This window comes from Phaeodactylum tricornutum, chromosome 27, assembly GCF_000150955.2.
Source record: "Phaeodactylum tricornutum CCAP 1055/1 chromosome 27, whole genome shotgun sequence".
Classification (NCBI taxonomy): Eukaryota; Bacillariophyta; class Bacillariophyceae; order Surirellales; family Neidiaceae; genus Phaeodactylum; species Phaeodactylum tricornutum.
In genome coordinates, this window is record NC_011695.1 from 72,587 (window position 1) to 94,047 (window position 21,461).

Here is a 21,461-nt window from a genome sequence, read left to right on the forward strand (position 1 = left end):
GTAGACCTTGAATCATCTCAGTAGCGGTCTTAAGTGCAACAAATTCGCTTCCAAAAGTAGAGGTCTCGACTGAATTCTGGCGCTTAGAAAACCACATAATCGGAGCGCGATTCACATAAATCAAAACACCTGTACGAGAACGACGAGTAACACGGTCTCCCGCATGGTCAGCGTCAACAAACGTTGTAATTTCAACAGCCTTACCGCGAGGTTGCGGTGCATTTGGAGGAATCGGTTCCTTAACATCACCGTAAAAGTCCGTCCAGTCCACATTTTCCTTAAATTGGTTGTTGATCACAGCATAAGTATCATCGAAAACCAAGCGTGACCGATTGTGAGATTTCAAATAAGCAAAGACATTGAAAACAGCAGTTAAATGTCCCTCGCGCGGCATCGCAAGAAATGAGGACAACATAGACACTTCGCACATGATGTCGATTCGACCAAGTTCAACTGCCCATCGCAATACTCCAATCAGTGACTGAAAATAATTAGCGCGATCAGGATCGAGAATAGAAGAAACATCTAACTCGGGGCGATAACTGGTCGACATCGGAGACGAAGCACGATTGCTTAACGCCCTTCCGATTTCATGTAAGTCTCGTTCAACATTTTTCACGGCTTGTTTAACGTAATCTGTAGAACTCATTGACCATCGCGCTTTTGTCGGATTATCCGGCAACGAGAATGGCGCAATATTAGCTCCTAGATAATGATCAGGGGGCTTGATTGAGTCCGGCTTCAACTTAAAATGCTTTCCAATAGAATCTAGGATACTTTTCGGATCTGAACTGATACAAAGAAAGTCGTCAGTATAAATCAACACATATTCATAATGTTCCGTACCGTCGGCCTTTTGAGCTGGACGAAGCCACACATCTGGATCAGCCAGGCACGAAATGAAGTTAAGTTCCTGCATCGTCGAGGCCAGATGAGCGCGCCAAGCAGCACCACTGGACTTTAAACCATACAAAGCTCGAACGATGATCGCATACTGATTCTCGCATGACGGTCCAAACTCAGGACCACAGACGGTGTAAACCTTTTCACGGACAGGTGCGTTCAAATACGCATTTTGGGCATCGGCACCAAGGATGTCCAGGTCATTAAGAGCAGCAACAAGAAAGGCAAGACGGACACTATCGCGTGAGACGACACTGGCATAGGTGATTGAGCTCGGAGGATCCGTTACATGTCCCCCGGCGACGAGTCGGGCTTTGCGAGTGAAGTCCATTTTTACATCGAAAATCATGTGACAGGGAATACGAGTGTGACCGACAGGCTCAGTGGCTCCAGGATCAAGGATCTTGAAGGCCGGCATGACATTTTTCATTTCCTTTTTGATTGCGTCGGCCCATAACGAAGTGTTAGTGTCCCTGTCAATTTCGAGAGCTTCGCGAACGGTTTTGGGAATACGTATACCAAACTTGTGCGTTCTCTTTTGATAACGAGTTTTCACAGCAGAGACAATGATATCTCGCTTACGAAGAGTGTGGGGAACCCACCACGCAAAGGCAGGCTCGTGGACCAACTTGTTTGCAACGGCATACTCAGCAACTTCGACAGGGTTAGATTCCTTCAGGTCTTTGAGCGGCAACCAAGAGACGGATCCGTCTTTCCACTGTACGGACAGTTTCCATCCCTTGGTGGTACGTCGCATATGCTGGTTGCCATTACGATCGGTGACATAAAGGTCGTCGGGAGCAACGGCAGAGCCGTTTTTCCGGTGATCAACAATCTCATCTAAAATAAGATGGCGACGTCCTTCATTGTCAACCTGAGAATAGATGTGCTCGGCAATAACGTTAGCAGCAAACTCTTTGACAACACCATCATTAAACTGTACCATAAGGACACGAGAGTCGAGGATAGGATTTGCGTTCGAACGGCCAACCGGGTTGCCGTCGCGATCCTTTTTACGAGCAATAACTTTGCCGGTCAAAAGAGTGTCCCCTACAGGGAGTAATACTTCAGCATTGATATATTGATCGAATGCATCATGGTCATAGTCGTCGGCTTCCGGCATGGTAGCTTCGTCCCCCGTCGAGTCATCCGAATAAGGTTCAAACTCATCGGGGTCACCAATAAATACCGGAACACGATTTGGATTGCCGAACTCTGTCTTAATTGACTCATTAAACTCCAGCTGCCGTTTTGTTACAGACTCTGAGTTGTGATCGGCAACAGACAGTGGGGAGTAAGTAGTACGAGCAAGTATTTGTCCATTTGCAGCAAGAACACGAGCACACATTACATGTCCAATATCATGAGATGGTCCAAGCCATCGACCAAGCTTACGCTTGTCTTCCGGGAAGTCTACCGGATCATGATACCAAAGCCATTCATACCACGACAATTCACACAAATGGGAAATATCCGACGTATCGCCGGAAACTGCCGTGTTAGGCACATCATCATGCAAAGCATAGATGTCGTGAGCAATGGAAGACCGAATATGGCCTTGTAATTCCAAACACATATCCCACAAACACAGTGGGGCTCCTGACTTTGTCATTGCTGTATTTGTCATTCGTTTCAGCGCCTTAATCGCTGTTTCGGCACGGTTCAACCAGGGAGAGTAAGGCTCGATCTCTAATGCATGGGCGCCAGCTGAGCGCACCTTTCGACGGAACTCGCCATGGGTGAGTTCCTTCGCACCATCCGATATGACTGCAGCTGGGACACCTTCGCGATGGAACAACAGATCCAACGCTTCATGGGCTTCGGCTTTAGATTTCATGGGGTAAGCGCGTGTCCAGTCAATGTCATTGACAAAGACTTGGGCACACGTATTTCCACGCAACGATTTAAGCTTAGAAAACATGGTGTCAGTGTACAAATTGGTTCGAAGATGACGAAATCGTAGCTGCGAAGTAACCGGTTTGACGCGTTGCACGAGAGCACGATTGATAATGTTCTTTACACCGCGCTGTGTGGTGACGCGTAGGGTACGTTTGGCAGTAGCCAAGCCAATGTTCCAACGATGAGCCAACTCCTCAGGGCTGACTTTGTAACGATGGTTTGACGATTGGGCAGAGCCAATGACAACAGTATTCTGTACGGAAGTCACAAAACGAGCGTCATCCAACGAAGTGGAGACGGACGACAAGGTCTCGGCAAGGGCACATGTTGTCGTAACAACACTTGTGACAGCACGGACAGTACGACGGGATTTACTCGGAACAACCAGACCACGGGTATTGGTGCAATGCTCCTCCTGACGGGAAAATTCCAAAGAATGAGGGTCCCACACAGGATTGTCGTATGTCATGACGAGGTGAGTACAAGTATCAAACTCGTCGCGACTGGGCTTGCGAGAGGGCAAATACGAAATGACGCCATCAAGCATCAAAGGCAGACGAACATTTTCGCTGGGGAAGAAGATGGAGTGTGAGGACTCCGTGGGCTTGCGAGTCAAAAACTTTGGGCACTCATCCACCTCGACATCATTGATACGAAGCTGGTTTGGATTGATCAGGTTGTGCTCCATTTTTGGAAAATGCAAAGCCTGATTGAAAACCAAAATAAAAGTTTCGTACGTGTGCGGGTGGTCGTAAGCAACAGCAGCGGACACAATGGGCACAGAATGGGCACGTCCGAGCGTGGACAAAAAGGGGCTCACGTCGACGGTACGATGAGTTTCTTCAAACACAAAAGCATGACGACCGACACAACAAGTATCGGCATGCGAATCCAAATCGGAGCGGGACAAATGGCCCGTACCAACCGATTGGACAGACACAACAGGGCGAGTGGACACAACAGACACATTTCGCTGGGACATGTTCTTGCCAGCAGAAGTGTTAGAAGTCAAAGTCGTGTTGTCATCATGACGAGGACGAGTATTTCGATCCGTGTCATTGGAAGTATCAACAGCAGACGCATTGCGACGACGATCACCATTACCATTTTGGCGCAAAGTGTGCACATGGCGACGCTGCTCCGCATTCATGGACTCATGCTCCTCGAAAGAGTAGTAGCGGTCGGTCATACCGCTTGTCGATCCGTTGTTAAACGGTTTACCTTTTCCACCACCGCGACCGCCGCGACCATGACAACCGCCGCGACCACCGCGGCCACCTCTTCCGCCGCGACCACCTCGGCCGTTGCCGCGACCACTGTGGCCTGTAGAAGCAGAAGAAATGTTACGAACCTGGGCCTGGTTCTGTTCGTCAATAAACTCACTCAAATAATTGACAGTAGCTTCAAAATCATTTTTCAACGCTGTAGTGGCACGAACGGTCGCAATCGCCGATTCGAGAGACGGGGCTTTAATGCGCTTCAAAAACTTGCGGACCTTGGCAGCTTCGGTCAATGGCTCACCGAACTCGTCGAGGTCGGTGTGGGCTTGCTGATGAATCTCGGCAAAACGCTCGAAAGAAAAGTTTCGGCGCTCACCGCTATAAAACTTGTTTTCGAGGTCTCCCTCGGCCTTGTTCATGATCTTCGATTGGTTAGTCGGCCCAAGGTAATGAGAACGGAGGGCCAACCAAGCTGCACGACCGTTACGAGAACGAGCGTGAGCAGAAACCCAGCTCCAGGCAGGACCCCCATGGGTACAAGCCCGGATTACGGACCAAACTTGATTGTTATCGGCGGCAAAGTCTTCACCATCATGCGGGCAACGAGCGATCATTTCATCGAGAACACTTGGGTACATGTTGTCCGGATCGTCCGGGACTTCGTCGTCGTCGCGGATCACATGGCGCAAAGGAACGCCAGTAGTTCCACGGACCTTGGAGAGATAATCTTCGATATTCTCGAAGGCTTCGCGGATCTTCTTGAGGTCATCAATCATGGAAGGAGCCGTAGCATCCTTCGACAGAGTCTTGTCTTCCTCCTCACGGCGTTTAACCTCCGCCATGGAGAGGACTCGAGCCGCAACGAACTGGCCTGGGATCGGACGAGAGGTACGCTTGAGGTGACGGATATAATATCCGAGCAAGATCAAACGCTCTTCAGCCGTTGGAGAAATGGCGACACCGGAGCGGGGAATCACCGCTGGGGCGCCTGGCTGAGCGGCGTTGGGATTTGGAACGGTCCCCCCGGGACGACGGAGGGTGTTGCACATATCCTTGATGAACTTGTCCGTCAAGAACACAAAGTCCTCGACGGAAGTAATAGATTCGGTAATGGCGTCGCGATGAGACGCGTCGACAATACCAATCGCCTGAAGGGCGTTACGGACTTGAGCGAGAGCTGCGGCCATGGTGAACTTTTAACTTTCTTCCTGAGGACGGGAAGGAACTTCGAAAAGAGTTTCGAGTTGAGCATGTGTTAGCAAGGTCGGCTTGGCATAACGGGAACAACAATAGTTTCTTTTGATCACTGGTTACGAATTTTGCAAATATTTGGTTCGCATACGCTTAAATAGTGATAGCCGGCCTGATTGCCGGGTCAATAACTAAAATACCCATTGTGGTATATATCTATACATTTGATAGCAAGAGTGGAGGAGCAGCGAATACCACTTGGTACGAGGTCCGATATTAACAATTGGTAAGTGGATGTTCGAAAACAGATCCTACTTAACATCCAAGCTTAGGATGCCGCTCGGGCTAGAGCGTTGAGTAAAGCTTCGGTAGAAGAAGCTCCATGGAAGCGTCCAACCATGGGAGGTGCCTTGTTTCAAGCCGCTATTGCAGACAAGAAACCCAGTATCCGATCGACACGACTACCACGTGGACCATTACGAGATACTGTCAGTATATTCTAGGCCTCTGCAGGCGTCGGCGACTCGACAACAACATGAAGAGCCAGGTATTATGCTTGCCTCCCCAGGCACATTCGGCCTCGGCGCTTCCGTCAAAACACTCACAAACACTCAGACAGTCACAACAACTTATACCTTTGATCCCACAGGGATACAGAACGACTTTGGGTCTGATAAACTAGAAAACTGCAACGATAACCGACTAGAATCGCACTAGAATAGCACAAGATCACTAGTGTAGTTACGAAACAGGGCAAAACACAAATTATACCATTATCTGCCTGAGCAGACCAGTCTTAGTCTAACGTACATATGACAGACGCTTGACGTGGGGTTTTTCTAGTGTATCGAGAGACGAGTCCGCTCCTGCGATGTGGCCGAGCGACAGCTCGGTCGCGTTCCTAGTAATTATAGTGACAGAGAGCTTTACAGTTGCTTGATCGAAGACCATGGGTTTGTCCGCACTCCAATAGAGAGAGACACACGCACTCACTGTCATTCACGCACACACTCTTTGAACTACGGGTATATCCTTACATACTCGCCGTCGTTATTGCCGTTGCTGTCGCTATCGCTGCTGCTGTATTCGTTTGTTGCTCTCGCTGTGACCGTCGCGTTGTTTCTATTATTGTATTGTGTAACATGCCGGCCTTACGCACACGACCACTCCGTCGCAATGTTGTGGTGTGGGTGGCATTCGGCTACTGGATCGGCAGCTACGGCAGTGGGTGTCACGGCATGAGTTTCCAACATCCGGTACCGCACGCATCGAACGATCCCTCGCCGCAGGCTTCCGGGACGACGACCGAGGCGCACACGAGTTCCGGGTGGGGACGAAATATCGAAGCACGTTCCGCACGGGGTTCTCCGGCACTCACCTTACGCAGTACGGCTCTTTTAGTGAATCGCAGTTCCCCGACGAACGCGGACTCCGTCTCGTTGTCACCAGCAGCAACAACATCAAGACAACCCTTTTGGAAACGTTGGAGACTCCCCTTGGTCCAAACGCGTCCACCCGTTAGCTGTGCTGCCGCAGCAATGTCGACAGAAACTCCGTGGGAAGACGGTGGGGATCGAGACCGACGACGACACCCAACCGACGCTTCGTCCACCGCGTGTGCCGAACAACCGACCCACGGCGTCGCCACCACCCCGGGTTCTCCTTTGGTGCATTGGTCCACGCGCCGTGACCCCACCCGACCTTCTCCGACTCATGCCATCAAGGATCCGGTTCCCACCAACAACAATGACACAACCAACAACGACATCAAAAACTCGACTATTACAACTACTACCGCCGCCGCCGTACTCGTCGAAACACTCCCCTCTACCGTCGACGACACGCAGGACCAAAACATCACAAAGCCCACCAAAATACAAATTCACACCTACCTGGACCCCCGCTCACAACACGTTTGGAAGGCTCTCAACACGGCCCCCGAAAAGTTTTTCGCCTTTTTGAAATACTCGGGTCTGAGCCTGAAGCGTAATGAGATCCGAACGGAACAGCTGGCCGTAGACGGACCGGCGGTCAACGCGACCGCGCAAACCACAATCCGCGACGAATGGCGTCAGCTTTGGAAGGAGGGTCGGCTGTTGACGGACCGTACCGAACTTCTCGCCGTATACCCCAGCGATCAGGACGCGGCCACCGCCACTCCTACATCCGTAGCCCCTAATCGCGGCGGCTTTACGGATTTGCTCTCACTCTATACCGAGCGAGTCGCGGCTATTCTAACAGACGAGAGGACAGACGCAGCGCGCGACGGCGGCTTTCTGGTCGCTTGGCTGGAACAACATTACGGCGTAGACCGCATTGCTCAACTCCAGGCAGGTGCTTTACAAACGCGGTCGCACGAGCAGCAGTTGAAACTTTGGAAGGCATTTTTGGAATGGTTCCGCTCCTATTTTCCCTATTTTTATGATCGATGCGAGTCTTGTCAGGCATCCATGAAGGAAGACACTGATCGGAACGCCAGTTCAGAACCGGATAGCAATGCGGATTCTGACGAGCCAGATCACCAGACGTTTGTAGGGTACGTCTATCCACGAATCGACGAATTAGTCGGCAAAGCCTCACGTACAGAATTGTACCAGTGTCACAAATGCGGACATTTTACACGCTTTCCGCGTTTCAACGCAGCCTCGCACGTAATGGATCATCGTCGCGGTCGCTGTGGAGAGTATAGTATGTTGCTGTTTCGTATCTTGCGAGCTCTGGGACACGACGCACGGTGGGTCATTGACTGGGCGGATCATGTGTGGGCCGAAGTTCTGCTGCCACCCGAAACGACCACGCACCACGAGGCGGAGCAGACACCGGGTACCCCACGATGGGTCCACATGGATCCGTGTGAAGCCGCGGTGGATCATAATTTGCTCTACCAGGAGTGGGGAAAGAAGCAAACATACATTTTGGGCTTTTATGCTCCTCGCGATGGGACCCCGTCGACTCCACTGACGCAAGAAGCGAAGCCCGTTGCGGATGATTCTACTACACGTCTCTTGCCAATGATCGAAGACCTCACGCACACGTATACATCGGATTCGTGGATCGACATTTGTCAAAGGCGCGACGAGTCGGAGGAGCAAGTCAAGACTTCAATTAGCATCGCTGTGATGGATTTGCACGACCGACTGACTCGATCTGAAGAGAGCGACCCACATTTAACCACGCAACAGAGATAGTCCAATCCGCACCCCATAGAGATGAATGAACAAAAATATTACCATGTAAATTAACAGTAAACACGCAAACAACGCCTTGCGTAAAGATGGATGACGATAGGGTACGTTTCGGGCTTGGCGCGGTATGAGCAGCTGTGTATACAGCAGAATTTTGCCTGGTGACAGTAAAGAAAGTGCTTCACCAAAAACAACATCATATTTAAAGTAAGAGCCGAAGAATAGCTGCATCCTGGTTGCTGCAGAATATGCATCGACTAGTTATTTGATTCGCGAACGGCAATCTTTCGGCCTCGAACCGGCATACCATCCAGCGCATCAATCGCCTTTTGACCATCTTCCTTTGATCGCATGGTGACAAAACCAAATCCACGAATTCTACCTTCTTCGTCACGAACCAGACTGACATCACCGACTGGTCCAATCCTCGAGAATTCCGCGAGGATGTCATCCTCGTGACACTCAAAGGCAATGTTTCCGACGTATATCTTGACGTCGCCCATGAACCCCGCAGGCTTTCCCTCCTTCAAGTTTACGTTGATCCGCTCCAGATCTTCTTCCGGTAATGGAACCATATTAAATCCTTCTTTCATGTACATGAGACGGTCCTTGGACTGGAACCACGAGTGCGTGCAGACGCTGCATTCCAGCCGACGACCTCGACCCTTTCCTAGATCGTCTTCTGTGATGGGATAGATTGTTTGGCATTTTCCACAGCGAACGTATGTATTGGGTTCATTTTCGTTGCTGTTCCCACTAGGTGATGTCGTAGCGCCTTCGGCGTTAGCCTCCTCGGAAGCCAAAGCTGTAGTCCGCTGAGAAAAGAGCACGTTCGTACTTTTAGTCCAAGCGCTGCTCAGCGTGACAGCACTCCGTCGTCCGCCAACGACGAAGGCGTCGGACAACGACAGCGCTGACACAGACAAGAGAAGTAATAGTGATATCTGGAAACCCATACTTGTAATATCAAAGTACTACGCCAGCGAATGAATGTAGAGAGATGGGTTCGAACACGAAAAAGGCTGGGTGTCGATATTCCACGAGTGGAGGGTCAGTGAATCTCGCGATTCCGTGAACGAAAAACGGATGGCAGACATACTTCGGAAACGTCAGTGTCGTTTCCGGATGGATCGGACGAACACAAGAATGGGTTTGTCCCGTATCTAACAGTAAGAGAAGCAGCAGATTGGGCCTGTATGTCGCACGATAAACACGGGTCAGAAGCGAACCTGTCCCCCATTTCGGCGCTCGAGCTCTGCGTTCCAGTAGAAAAAGCACTCTCGACGCCTCACATTTTCGCGGAACCATCAAGATCGAACGGTCGGTCGGCTTGACGCGGACAGTCGCTGCTTCAGAGTCCATCGATCGATCGACCACGCGGAACAATCCGTTACGTGCACAACCAACAATCCCAGCAATTCACGTATTCAAGGCGCTCACAAGCTACTGGTTCCAAGGTATGTTGAAGGAGTCTTTCTGCCCTGTAGAGTCCTGTAAAGTGAGAGACTGAGGATACGATGAGATGCTAAGCGAAAGGTACCCAACGATCGTCATGCGAAGACAAATCCATGAGAAGAAAATGCACTGCCCATGACGAATCTATGATTCTCGCGAACCCAATCGTGTGCGCATTGAATCGACCACAATTCTCCGAGGCCTGGCAAAATTTCAGCATGGTTTGGATCGTTTTCGTCGTCCTTGTCCTTGCAGTCGACCTCGTTGGCGTCCCTTCGTGTATCTTGACTTGATTCGAAACATAGCCGATGATTCTATGCATTTTAAAGTTTGAGATCACAATGCAGAGACATCTTCTCTGTGTATGCGTGACAACATATTTTCCATTGTGAGGCTTGCAATGTTCATTTACATTTGTGTTGTGCACCCTTTCCTGGCACTCTCTTTTTCATCCCATCGTTCTGTTTTTGACCATCAGAATATGGCACTGACAAATCTGCTACAAAGTGTCCTTGTTTTTTTTCTCTGTGGCCTAACGCTATCAACGGCACGAGGATTCTCCATCACCCACTATCGTCGAATACAATTGGCGTCTTCATCACCGGCTACCCTGCTCACGCTTCGAGGAGGAGAACAAGACCAAGAACAGACAACTCAACAGAATCTCTCGACTGCAATGGCGATACCTTTGGCTAATTTTGGCAAGGCATACGCTAGTTCACTGGATGCCCGACCCATCTTGACCAAGAGTGTTACGGCGGGCTGTATTTTTGCAGTCTCAGACTACCTGGCACAGCGATTGGAATCATCCGGAAGTCGCGAACGAAAAATCAATCCTACCAGGCTGCTCACATCAGCCGCCGTCGGATTGTTTTACTTCGGACCCGCCGCACACGCGTGGTACAATATGATATTCCAACTGCTTCCAGGGACTTCCCTTGTTTCGACGCTACAGAAAGCTGTCATGGGACAGTTGTTCTTCGGACCATCATTTACATGCATCTTTTTCGCGACGAGCTTGATGCAATCAGGAAATTTTACAATCGCGAATTGGCTGCGGAAGATTCGGCAAGATTTGCCCGGAGCATGGCTGGCAGGGGCTAGCTTTTGGCCTCTGGTGGATCTGGTCAGCTTTTCAATGATTTCGAAGGAATGGATTCCGCTATTCGTAAATATGTGCTCGTTGGTCTGGACAATTTATCTATCCAGTATTGCTAATCGGGGAAGCAAGTCAAGCTAGCTCGCATTTGTGTGTACCGCTAAAAGGCAAATTCCATTCGGGTGTGGGACGTCTACCTGCAGACCGCTACTTACAATAGCTTGCCCTATATATATATATATATATATTTGTAATAAAATCGTATGACGCTGTATTTTAGTTGCCTTTGTGCGCACCCGATGGATTGTATAGACTGTAGCGGCATCTCCGAGTCTCTGCGGGTCTTCTAAAATACAAAAGTCGCTTGAGCGCGAGCAATATCTCGTTCCAGGTCAGCCCACTTGTCACTTTCTCGCGGGACGTCTGCCAATCGCTGACAGGAGGCCGCAATTACACTATCCAGTCCATCCATGCTCATAAATCCTAGTTGCACTGCCGCCACGGCGGCTCCAACGTACGTTCGAAAGAAAATGACCGGTCGTCCGTTAATAATTTTGGGTGGCGGCACCGTTACGGACCCAATTTTGTCGGCCACTACGTGTAGAAAGACGGCTTTGACGACTTCCGGATATTCGCGTAACATGGTTTCACCGGCTTCTTGGTCCAGTTCGCCAGTATCGCCAACGTACACGTACTGGAATATGATTCCGGTTGGATCCTGTTGCAGGAGTCGCTCAAAATTAGTAAACTTCCGAAACCCCTTACGGTCCTGCGCGATCCATTCCGCCACGCTACCGTACAACACCGGTCCCACGCCCCAATTGCTAACCCCCGCCGTTTCGCCTGCCTGGCGCAGAGCCATTACCAAGGGCGAATCATCCTTCAGCTGCAAAGCAATTTTGAATTCTTCGGCGCGAGCGGTTAGAATGGCAATTTTGGGAGGGGCGACGGCAAGGGCAGGATTGGATACTGTTGGTGACGAGGCTACTCCCAAACTCATTTGTAGCATGAATTCGGCCACACCAGGATACATTTCACCACGGGGATATTGAACATCGATTCCACCCAAGGCGACGCCCGCAACATTGACTCCACCCGAAGATTTGAGTGTATCGTCGACGTCACTAATAACTTGAGTAAAGAGCGGTTTGTCGCCGTTGCTGGAATCGGAAAGAGCAGCGTAGACGCGCGTACCGGTATCAGTCGATTCCAAGGTGAACAAGGTAGGAAATCTCGTTTTCCGTAACGCCCGAGGGAATGGAGCTCTCGAGAATAGACCCCTCTGCTTTCGGGAGACCGCGAAACAATCGACCGGAGTCGATAACAAAAGAATTCCCCAAATAATGAACAGCGATGCTGTGACTTTGCACTCAAACCTAGAATAAGCCATGACGAAACTCTGGACGCAGTCGCCCCTTCCGGATGTGTGCTACAACAGCTTCCACATGTGCTACATTAGATCAAGAAGTCGCATCGTCGACTCCACAAAGGCTTGGACGAATGGGAACATGAGCTGCATCCGTTTCGTGATCAAATCCGGGTCTTTTTACAGTTCTTTCACAGTCAATTCTCTGACGGATGTTCGTGACTGACTGTGACGTCACTATCTCTAGAATGGAGAGGTTCGTTGCCCTGCACAAACGTACGTCGTCCAAAAGCAGGGTTTGTATTCTGTGGACTGTCATGTCAGTCCACTATGAGCTTGCTAGCTAGAGAGAGAGAGATACCATAGCTATCGATGCGAATCACACACGGTCAACTTTCAACATCCATCGCCTCGCCAATCGCAACCCACAGCAAGGTAGGTAGCCAGCCAGCCAGCCTTTTGCAACGAGTGACGGTGAAATAAACTGTTCCCAAAGCCCAGGGACCTGCAGTACGGTAGACCTGGGATTGATCGCCGGAATCCGAGTCTGCGATACGCAACGCCTCGATTCTCGATCATGTCGGGCATTGGGAGAGGTGATGGCAAGAGTCACCCCCGTGGCTTCCCGAGCCGCGGCACGGTTCGCTTCGCGGAAGGAACCCAGGGACCGAGTCACTCAGCATTGACGATGGTCACGAGAGGAGGCGATGATGACGATACGAAGCTCGAAGAGACGACGCCCCGACGGAAACGCCCCCGTCACGAGCGGCCCAACGAAGATGAGATCGACGATGTGGATGAATGGAATGATACAGAGGAGCAAGAGGATGATGCACCCAGCGTACCGACAGAGCACGAACTCTTGCAAGCCAAACAAGAGCGACGGAGAAAACGAGAGAAGGGTGGTCCGGAATTAGAAGGCGACGAGGTTTCCAAAGAGGGCAGAACTAGTATAGATAACAGCACATCCCTGGCTTCAGAAGGCATCGAAATTGAACCGTTCCATATGCATCAAGAGTCTTCGGACGGAACTGGCTATTTTGATGGCGATACGTACGTTTTCCGCAAGGTTCAAGAGGAAGACGAAGAACCGGATGCTTGGTTAGAATCGCTCAGCAGTCGTAACGACGAAAGTGAAAGAGAACAGCGAGGACACCAGCCACTCACCAAACCGCAACCTGACTTTGAGAAGAGCAACATGGACGATTGGCCCAAGGAATCCTTGTACGCAAAAATTATTCCTCTCGTGAGTGATACAGAAACTGTTATGCAAGCTATCGCGCGCTACGGGCATTTACTCAAGCGCAAGCATAAAACTGGTGCGAATATCGGAAGCAACAATGCCAACGACGAATCTCGCAAATTCGCGCAATCCGCATTGAACGACCTGACCGGAGCTGCGAACGCACTATTGCTTAAAGGAAACGTTGATATCTACCAAAAAACAAGGAAAGAGCTCGTTTGCCAGCTACCTCCTCAACTAGGACGAATGAAGACAGCAACCAAACAAAAAGCGCTTTGGGAATACATGGGCAATCAAGATGGAGCAATTCACGGTCCATTTACCACCGAGCAGATGCATGGATGGATTGCCCAAGGATACTTTGTTGGTCCCACAGCGGTTCAAGTTCGATCAGTGATCGAACAGCCCAAAGAGACAAGCCTAAAAGACGACCTATTGTCCGATCTGATGGATGACGACGATGACACCGCGGCCACACCATCTGCGCTCGAGAGCGTTCGCGGAGATTGGATGCAATCGGACCAGGTGGTATTTACTAGCTATACTTAGCATTAAACGTTTTCGACGCTATATCAAGAAGGATGGACGATTCCTTGAGGTTACCTTTCGCCCATGGCGGTATTTATCAAAATTGGACCGCCACTAGGTATGCCCGTTTTCTAGATATTTTGCGCCTTTTGACTGCTTTGTCGACTTCACATGTTGTTGTCGGGGAATAGCATGTAGCTCGTTCTAGCTAGCGATCACATGTCTGAAGGAACTGCTAGAAAAATTGCAACAGACGCAACCTCTATCCTTTTAGATTTATCAAATTGGACATGATCTTTACCGAGGTCATCACCCATACATTAATTGCCTGTAATTTTTCTAAATAGAAGGCTTATCAATCCCTCCTTGTGCTTTCTTTGATCCAAATTTCCTGAATATTGTGAGAGCGGGAATGAAACCGGAAATCGTCGTATGGCTACCTTTGATCAAGGACGTCGCAGCCTCTGGTTGAGCTGCTCCTGCTCTTTGAGTACAATCATTTGGTAGAGCACAGGATCAGTTTCTCGCAGACTTTCCAGTGAAGCTAGAGGGAAGGATGTCTGATCCCGTCCAACGCCTTGTAACGTCCTCATATCTGGAGCAATGTTTTGGTGCTGGCTAGCGGAGTAACCGAGGCTAGCCAAGAGAAGTGATCTAGCATCAGATGATATATTCACTAAATTCTGTAGTTGCATCTGTGTTTGATGGTGATAATGCTGCAAATGATCCTGCTCAGCCGCGTGACGTTGGAACAACGCCTGGCGGGCGGCATGCTGTCTACCAGCTTCATTGGCCTGGAATATTTGCAGCTGTCTCTCCATCGCTAGACGGCCACTTTGCTGCGACTCCAGCATCTGCTGTATAGCTGTGCTGCTACTGAACGATCTCAAATCAAGTGACCGTTGCAATTGAACATCTGAACTGGACGTGTTTTCCTCTTGAATGTGTTGAAGCCTGAAAAGGCGCATCACCTGTCGCTCTGAAAAAGTCGCTCCACTAGAGTGAGGCAGGAAATTACTGCATGGAACGCCGAAAAAATTTGATGACAATTGGAGCCTTACAGGTAATCCGGCTTCTATCGTAGCTACCGGCGGCAAAACACCTGCGAACTGTGCATTGTGGCGCATTTCGGCATATACTGAATTTCCATGTCGTGTTATGGCAGGTGCTTGGCTTTTCCGTCCACTCCTTATACCCTTCAGCTCATCTAATCTACCCTTTTTGAATAGTACATGGTGGTATGCAATAGCATTTGGTGGCACTCTCTGTCCTGCAACGCGCTTGAACCCCCTTTGAAAGGGCCAATGAGAGAGACAAACTTTTAGGTTTGAAAAGGTAAGGAGTGCATCGTCTGACGTCGGGGTCGATACGTACCATCGATTCAGCTTCCTGGTGAAACTTTCGAACTTTGTTCCATAAAAGTATGGAGACAAGACTTTGCTGGAAAACAGCTGCGGTGCTAGTGCGAACCCTTCTCCATCTGTTAGCCACCACATCACGTCCTTCAAGGCTTCGGTCTCAAGCAACTCCATGAGTTTCTCGGGAAAGGTCCGATAGGCTACGTCGAGATGCTTCCCCAAAGTTGATGATTCAAGGTTTTGCTTCGATGTCTTGTATTGTACGATACTCACTTTCCCATCTTTGAAGAGTTTGGAGGGAGCATTGTTTTCGCGTGTCCCGTCATTGTGAATTGCATCACTTTCTGCTGTTGCAAAAGAGGCTTTCTCATTTAGGATTTGAGTCGCTTCAGTCTTTGGGCTTTCGAGCAATTTAACACTGCTGGCCGCTCTGAGTGAATCGACAAATCGGTCATTTGTATTTTTCCCTTGAGTTCTTGGTCGCTTGATCCCAACGCGCGCTTCGTAAAGAATTGATTGTTTAAGTACTAGTCGGCGTTTTTTTGCCTCAAAAACGATGCTATATCGTGGCGTTGGCCTCTCTCGCCGCACTTACCGTCAGGCGAGCCTCCTTGATTCGCTACTCTATCCATTTTCACGTCGGTCAACCTGGCCCGCTTCTTCCCTATATTATTTGTAGTTTTCTTGCTCACGGTTCAACGAACACGTCTTGTCCTTTTCTCAGCTGTAGCAAAAAGTTTCCCCGCCCACTTTTCTCTGTTCATATCATCCACGCAGTGCTTACGCATTGTCCACGAGCCATACAGCAGGAGAAGGCATGCTGTTTCGACTACAGCTGGGCTATTGTCATACTCCATCAACTATAAGAAGATTTCGGCCCTTCAAAACTTCACAACATCGAAGCAGTCTTCGGCAAGAGAAATCTGATGTTTATATATGCAACACCCCGTGACAAGCTGACTGTGAACATTTAACATTTTCAGATTTGAACGGATTTCTGTCGCGGTAAATCCAGCCTTCTGTGTTAATTGGAACATCTATTTTCGGAGCATTTATTATTGATTCTTTTTATATCTATCTAAAGCCAATTTTAGATTAATGGAACTTCGATGGTGTTTGCATTATATTAGAGAAATACAAGTACTACAGCAATCTTTGGTTTTCTAGAGAGGGTAGATCCTTTTTATAGAGCCAGTCGACGGAGTCTCTCCTGGTACGCGTTGCGAATCTTTCAGTTACTAATGGTTCGTGGACGTCAGGAACGACGATATCTAGCTAGAGTTCTGACGAAAGCGCTGGAGCAATATGTCGTAAACCTCGGTATGGCATCCTCACAACTATAGGATTCTTTTTTTTAACACCTTAAAATAAGTAAGATTTCTCCGGTGTGCATTTTCATAAACATTTCGATTCAATCGGCTGGTGAAACAAGATTGACTTTCAGTAATTAATAAAATGAGTCTTGCTTCAGGTTCAGACGGATTTACTAATGTAGAGTTAAAAACGGAACTTTCTCTAAATACAGCCTGCATTGATTCTCGAAATCTGGGGGAAAAACATGACGTTGCATCACTTGAAGTTCGAGGTTTTCACGCATTCCTGTATACCATTATAAACAAGGGAAGCCGAAACATCGGAAATACCCTTTGTAGTGCTTCATACCGAACCGTTTGACACGGGTTTGACAGTGAGTGTGAATCTAGTAGTGATGAGACGTTCAATGCGCGTTAACTACGTCGTTCAGATCGATTCCGTCGGACGTGATCAACTATTACCATTCTGAATGTTGTTGCAATCTACCACTTTTTCCTCAACGTTGGAAGCAAATACAAAATAAAGTTTCACATCATCTCATTTGAAAAAAGTAATACCCGCTTCTACGCCTGATTGATTTCGAATGTTTTGCTACTTGTATCTCGACTGACGTTTTGAGTAAAATGGGTCACCGTATCACCGCTTTCTACATTTCCATCTCTTCCAGTTTTCACTGTGAAAAAGAAGACAAAAAAACCAATCTAATAAAGGAGTGCTGACAGGCACAATTCGTGTAAAAAGAGTTGGGTCGAATAACAAGCAAATAGACACCAAATCTAGAGTAGTATAATCTCAGGAGGTGGAGACGAGAGGTGAACCAGCAACAACTTGTGGGATGGGAAGCTTGTGAGACGTGGGTAGGCATCTTGTAAGCATGTTAGAATTGTGTGGCAGCTAGAATGTACTGTGCTCCGATATCTCATCAGATTGTGTAGACGACGTGTGTCATCTTCTCTTTGCCAAGACGACTACCAGAACCATTGACTGGTTCTAGTATGCAGATATCTTTAACAGCTAGAGGCCAAGCCTGGGTAAAGGTGTTGTCAAACACGGCAGACATCTTGCTCAACTGGCTTCCGATTGTAAGGTGCAGCCCAAGCGAATTGCCGAGAACTTCGTCAAATTTCGCAGGCTCTTCTTTCGCACGGAACCGAAGCGAGCGTCATGGATACCGTTGGTAGCGGTAACAATAGGACAACGTGGCGCGGTGGTCCTTATAAAGCTTCAGCAGGCATTTTTGCCGTCAATGGTTGCGATTGCTGTTACCCCGGGGTGAAGGTTGGAATACAAAATGGGACCATATTTTTCTATCACATCTATTGATGCTGATACTCATCCATAGGAATATGAAAGACGTCAGAAAATGACAAAACTCTCTAATTGCTTTGGATACTACGCGGTGCCCGACCTTTGTTACTTATACTGACAATTAGCAATTTTTGGTTTACGTTAGGCCGGATTAGTGATTTTGCGCTTTCTTCGAGGCCGCACTGGTGAACTTCCTCTACAATGTATTGCCGTATACGATATTTTTCCTAATCCCAACCCTATACTACTTTGTCTGTGGTCTAACAGTAAGATATTTCGTGTCTATGGTTGTCCTATCTTACATTACATTAATGTGAGGTGTAACAGGTCGGTATCGGACTAGGACATTAAAAGATCCTTGCGTTACTCGCAATGGAATGTGCCGAGGTGGAGTTTCATTACGACTGTAGTTGTCTCCTTACAATTGTGTTGTAGAAGCAATGGATTTATGGGTGTAGATTTGACCAGAGGGAGTTTCGTACAAACCCGCAACCCTGGTAGATAATATTGTGTTTGAGGATCGCCTGGCAGTTGCGGTGTGTGTGATCCAATCCCATCATTTGCTGTGAAGGCATGGATAGGGGATAGCAAGTCCATTGTACTGCGTAAGGGCCGTTCATTCGAGAAGAGAAATCATACTGCAAGTAATATTGGGATTGTTTTTCGGATAGAAATTGACGAGGGGAGTCTGCAAGGTCGACAGGGAACCGGTTACCACAGTGGTTAAAGTGAGAGATTTGCAATTTGGCTTGCTCTCGTTTGCTCTCACATCCCGTATTGATAAAACAGGCACTTCTGCACGCAAGGAGAGAATGTCTACGCAGGAGTGGGCGTTAGCAGCAGTCTTTTCCGTCCCGGCTTTAGCGTTGGTTGTTTGGGCGAGCCTGGTCAGACGTGAAATGAAAGAGGAACAAGAGCGCAAAAAGATTCATTAAAAATGTGATGTGTTCCACAGAACACACTCCGGTTCTTTTCGAGAAGGGGTGTGTAAAAGTGCGTTTTCTCATGCACCCTGGATAGCATTTAATACTGAAAAAGCCGTGTGAAACTACTAGTGCATGCGTGTTCAGTCAAAATCACGCGTTAGCTAAGAATGTATTCCAAAAACATGTCTCATATCTGAATAAAGAATACTAACAGACGTATTAATTTTCACCACTCATTCGTCTTCGTCGCCACTCCCGTTGGAGGAAACATCTCTACCGTCGCCTTCTTCCGAACCTGCTGCCGACGCACGGTCTGCAGGTTTATACAAATGATTCCATACCAAATGGGCCACACGAGTATCCTTGCTGGCCAGGGTTACCAGTCTGGATTGAATGTATTGAAAGGCGACTCGATTCGCATCAGTCTTGGACAATTCTCGCAGCAGTTGCGTCGCGAGCAAACTAGCGTCGTTGCGACCGACAGTAGTTGTCACGGCCGGAACGAGGGCGTCGAACAAGCGCACGCGGATTGCTCCCGTGTCGTGTCCCAGCCGAATCGCCATCCGTGGCGCGTCCAATTCCACCAAGGGCACGAGGATGTCCAGCACGCGGTCCCGCACTTCGGTGTCGACTGTTGCTTCGTAGCCCATGAGTAGTTTGAGTGGATTGACTCGCGTTACAACGTTGTGCACCGGATCAACATAGTCGATTGCATCCGGTCCCAGTCGTGGAATGTAGAGGCAATCGACCAGGCGAGACAACAGATTATCCGGCATGTGTACTAGGATTGCGCGCAACGTGGGAATCTCTTCGTCATCTTCGTGGATATTACCGACGACTCCGATCCGGGCCACGTTGATGAGTTCTTGCAAGACGTCTAGAACCATGAGCAGCACGTTGCGAGGGGTCGAGGGATCCGTCAAAGCATGTCCGAGCGGACCAAAGATGCTCCAGGCAGATTCCAAGTACGTACTGGCAACGGCGAGCAAGAATGCCTTGGAGATGTTTTCCATGGTGTCTTCCTTGGAGTCGTGCTGCTTGGCCAGGTACGCTCCACCAAATCCCCAACCACCGTTGGCTGTCCAGCCAAAGGATTCCGGATCCGGCACCACCGGACCGCCATCGGCTGTGTGGGGTCGATAAAAGAGTCGATCCACCGTACGTCGTTGACCGGAAACATCCCAATACGGAGCCAAGTGCAGCAGGACGTGCGCAGCGGCCAACGCCAGGTGGGTACCGGTGCCCGCCAAGGAGGAGTCGGTACCTTTGTATTCGAGGGGACGCTCGTACAGGCAGCCCCCCAGAATGGCCAGAATGTCCGGAACGTATATAAAGAGACGCAAATTGGCACCTACGTAGCTGAGATTGCGAAGAATAACGAGGATCACATCGAGTGTCTGCAAACTGGCCTGGTCGAGCAGTACACGGCGCGTTCCCAGCATTTGACGACAGTGGTGGAACCAAGCCGTTAATCGCGGGGTTGGTGCTTGAATCCAGGTGAGCTTGGATTTGAGCAAAAGCTCCTGTTTCGCTTGCGCGTTGTCCTGGACGTCTTTACTGTCTTTGTCTTCCGGTAGAATAATGTGCGGTTCGTTCCATTCCAGACATTCCTTGACAATCTGCGCCAAAGTCTGCAAAAGAGAGTCCGAAGACATGGCGAAACTTGGATCGTGACTGAGCGAAAGCTTGAGCATATCGTTCAGTGTATCGTTGCGAGTTTCCTCGTTGGATAGCTTGTGGATGAGCTGCGCATCGCGTTCGACGGCGGCCTGGAGTTGGCGTTTGGTTTGCGCAGGATTGGTCGGAACGGGAGTACTGGAACGCGAACGTTTGCGAGAGTTCCCGTGGCTCGGAACCACGTCTTCGACATTCATCGACTAATGAGGCTACGTGAGAGGCAGAAACGGTCCTCACTCTTGGACACAACAATTCACAGTTACGGTTGACAATAATAAGGCAATTACATGCATTGACTGGGAATAGGGATGGATAGGTAGGCCGTGGGGGTAGCAATACGGCGGCGAACTGGAACTGCAAATGTACACGAAACGGTGCTCTGCCGCACTCGTCGTCGCACCAACCTGGTAGACTGACAGGCAACCCGCGTGTTTCTAGTCGCCGTGGAGCATTAGAGCAGTCTTCCGACCGACCGGTAGGAAGGACAGACTCGACGACGACATAAACATCTCGAATCATCTTTCGAAGGGAAACAAGATTCCGCTTTTGGTATTTGCCTGTGAGTTTCTACCACGCATCACACGAGTCACTATCAAGTACGTGTCGATGATGGTGCGGTACGGCTTTTGTGATTCTGTTATTGTGATCGTCTTGATGTTGCGTCGTCAACCACCACAACACAACAAACAACGAACGCCGACGGCTCCAACTACAAACTAACATAATACCTACGACACACGTTGCTTCGTTGTTAGACAGAGCGCTCCATTAGAAGACTGGGTTTTTGGT

The 21,461-nt window shown here is 49.2% G+C and overlaps 7 protein-coding genes across 7 annotated transcripts; 3 read left to right on the forward strand and 4 right to left on the reverse strand.

The window, feature by feature from the left end:
• The first annotated feature begins 6,133 nt into the window (after positions 1 to 6,133).
• On the forward strand, positions 6,134 to 8,433 carry hPng1 (predicted protein). The gene has a single exon (XM_002184927.1). The coding sequence runs from the start codon at positions 6,356 to 6,358 to the stop codon at positions 8,399 to 8,401; it is 2,046 nt and encodes a 681-aa protein (XP_002184963.1). The 5' UTR covers positions 6,134 to 6,355; the 3' UTR covers positions 8,402 to 8,433.
• Positions 8,434 to 8,655: 222 nt separating this feature from the next.
• On the reverse strand, positions 8,656 to 8,901 carry PHATRDRAFT_16633 (predicted protein; the record flags this gene model as incomplete). Its single annotated transcript, XM_002185007.1, has 1 exon — positions 8,656 to 8,901. The coding sequence occupies one exon, from the start codon at positions 8,899 to 8,901 to the stop codon at positions 8,656 to 8,658; it is 246 nt and encodes an 81-aa protein (XP_002185043.1).
• A 1,628-nt stretch (positions 8,902 to 10,529) lies between these two features.
• PHATRDRAFT_16592 (predicted protein) lies at positions 10,530 to 11,093 on the forward strand (the record flags this gene model as incomplete). The annotated part of the gene is made up of 1 exon (XM_002184928.1): positions 10,530 to 11,093. The coding sequence occupies one exon, from the start codon at positions 10,530 to 10,532 to the stop codon at positions 11,091 to 11,093; it is 564 nt and encodes a 187-aa protein (XP_002184964.1).
• Positions 11,094 to 11,188: 95 nt separating this feature from the next.
• PHATRDRAFT_30909 (predicted protein) lies at positions 11,189 to 12,431 on the reverse strand. The gene has a single exon (XM_002185008.1). The coding sequence runs from the start codon at positions 12,340 to 12,342 to the stop codon at positions 11,299 to 11,301; it is 1,044 nt and encodes a 347-aa protein (XP_002185044.1). The 5' UTR covers positions 12,343 to 12,431; the 3' UTR covers positions 11,189 to 11,298.
• Positions 12,432 to 12,703: 272 nt separating this feature from the next.
• On the forward strand, positions 12,704 to 14,110 carry PHATRDRAFT_50115 (predicted protein; the record flags this gene model as incomplete). The annotated part of the gene is made up of 1 exon (XM_002184929.1): positions 12,704 to 14,110. Exon 1 carries the CDS (start codon positions 12,896 to 12,898, stop codon positions 14,108 to 14,110), a length of 1,215 nt encoding a protein of 404 aa, XP_002184965.1. The 5' UTR covers positions 12,704 to 12,895.
• Positions 14,111 to 14,535: 425 nt separating this feature from the next.
• Positions 14,536 to 16,079, reverse strand: PHATRDRAFT_40994 (predicted protein; the record flags this gene model as incomplete). The annotated part of the gene is made up of 3 exons (XM_002185009.1): positions 14,536 to 15,379; positions 15,464 to 15,974; positions 16,043 to 16,079. 3 exons carry the CDS (start codon positions 16,077 to 16,079, stop codon positions 14,536 to 14,538), a joined length of 1,392 nt encoding a protein of 463 aa, XP_002185045.1.
• A 3,149-nt stretch (positions 16,080 to 19,228) lies between these two features.
• PHATRDRAFT_50116 (predicted protein) lies at positions 19,229 to 21,010 on the reverse strand (the record flags this gene model as incomplete). Its single annotated transcript, XM_002185010.1, has 1 exon — positions 19,229 to 21,010. Exon 1 carries the CDS (start codon positions 20,867 to 20,869, stop codon positions 19,229 to 19,231), a length of 1,641 nt encoding a protein of 546 aa, XP_002185046.1. The 5' UTR covers positions 20,870 to 21,010.
• Positions 21,011 to 21,461: the final 451 nt, after the last annotated feature.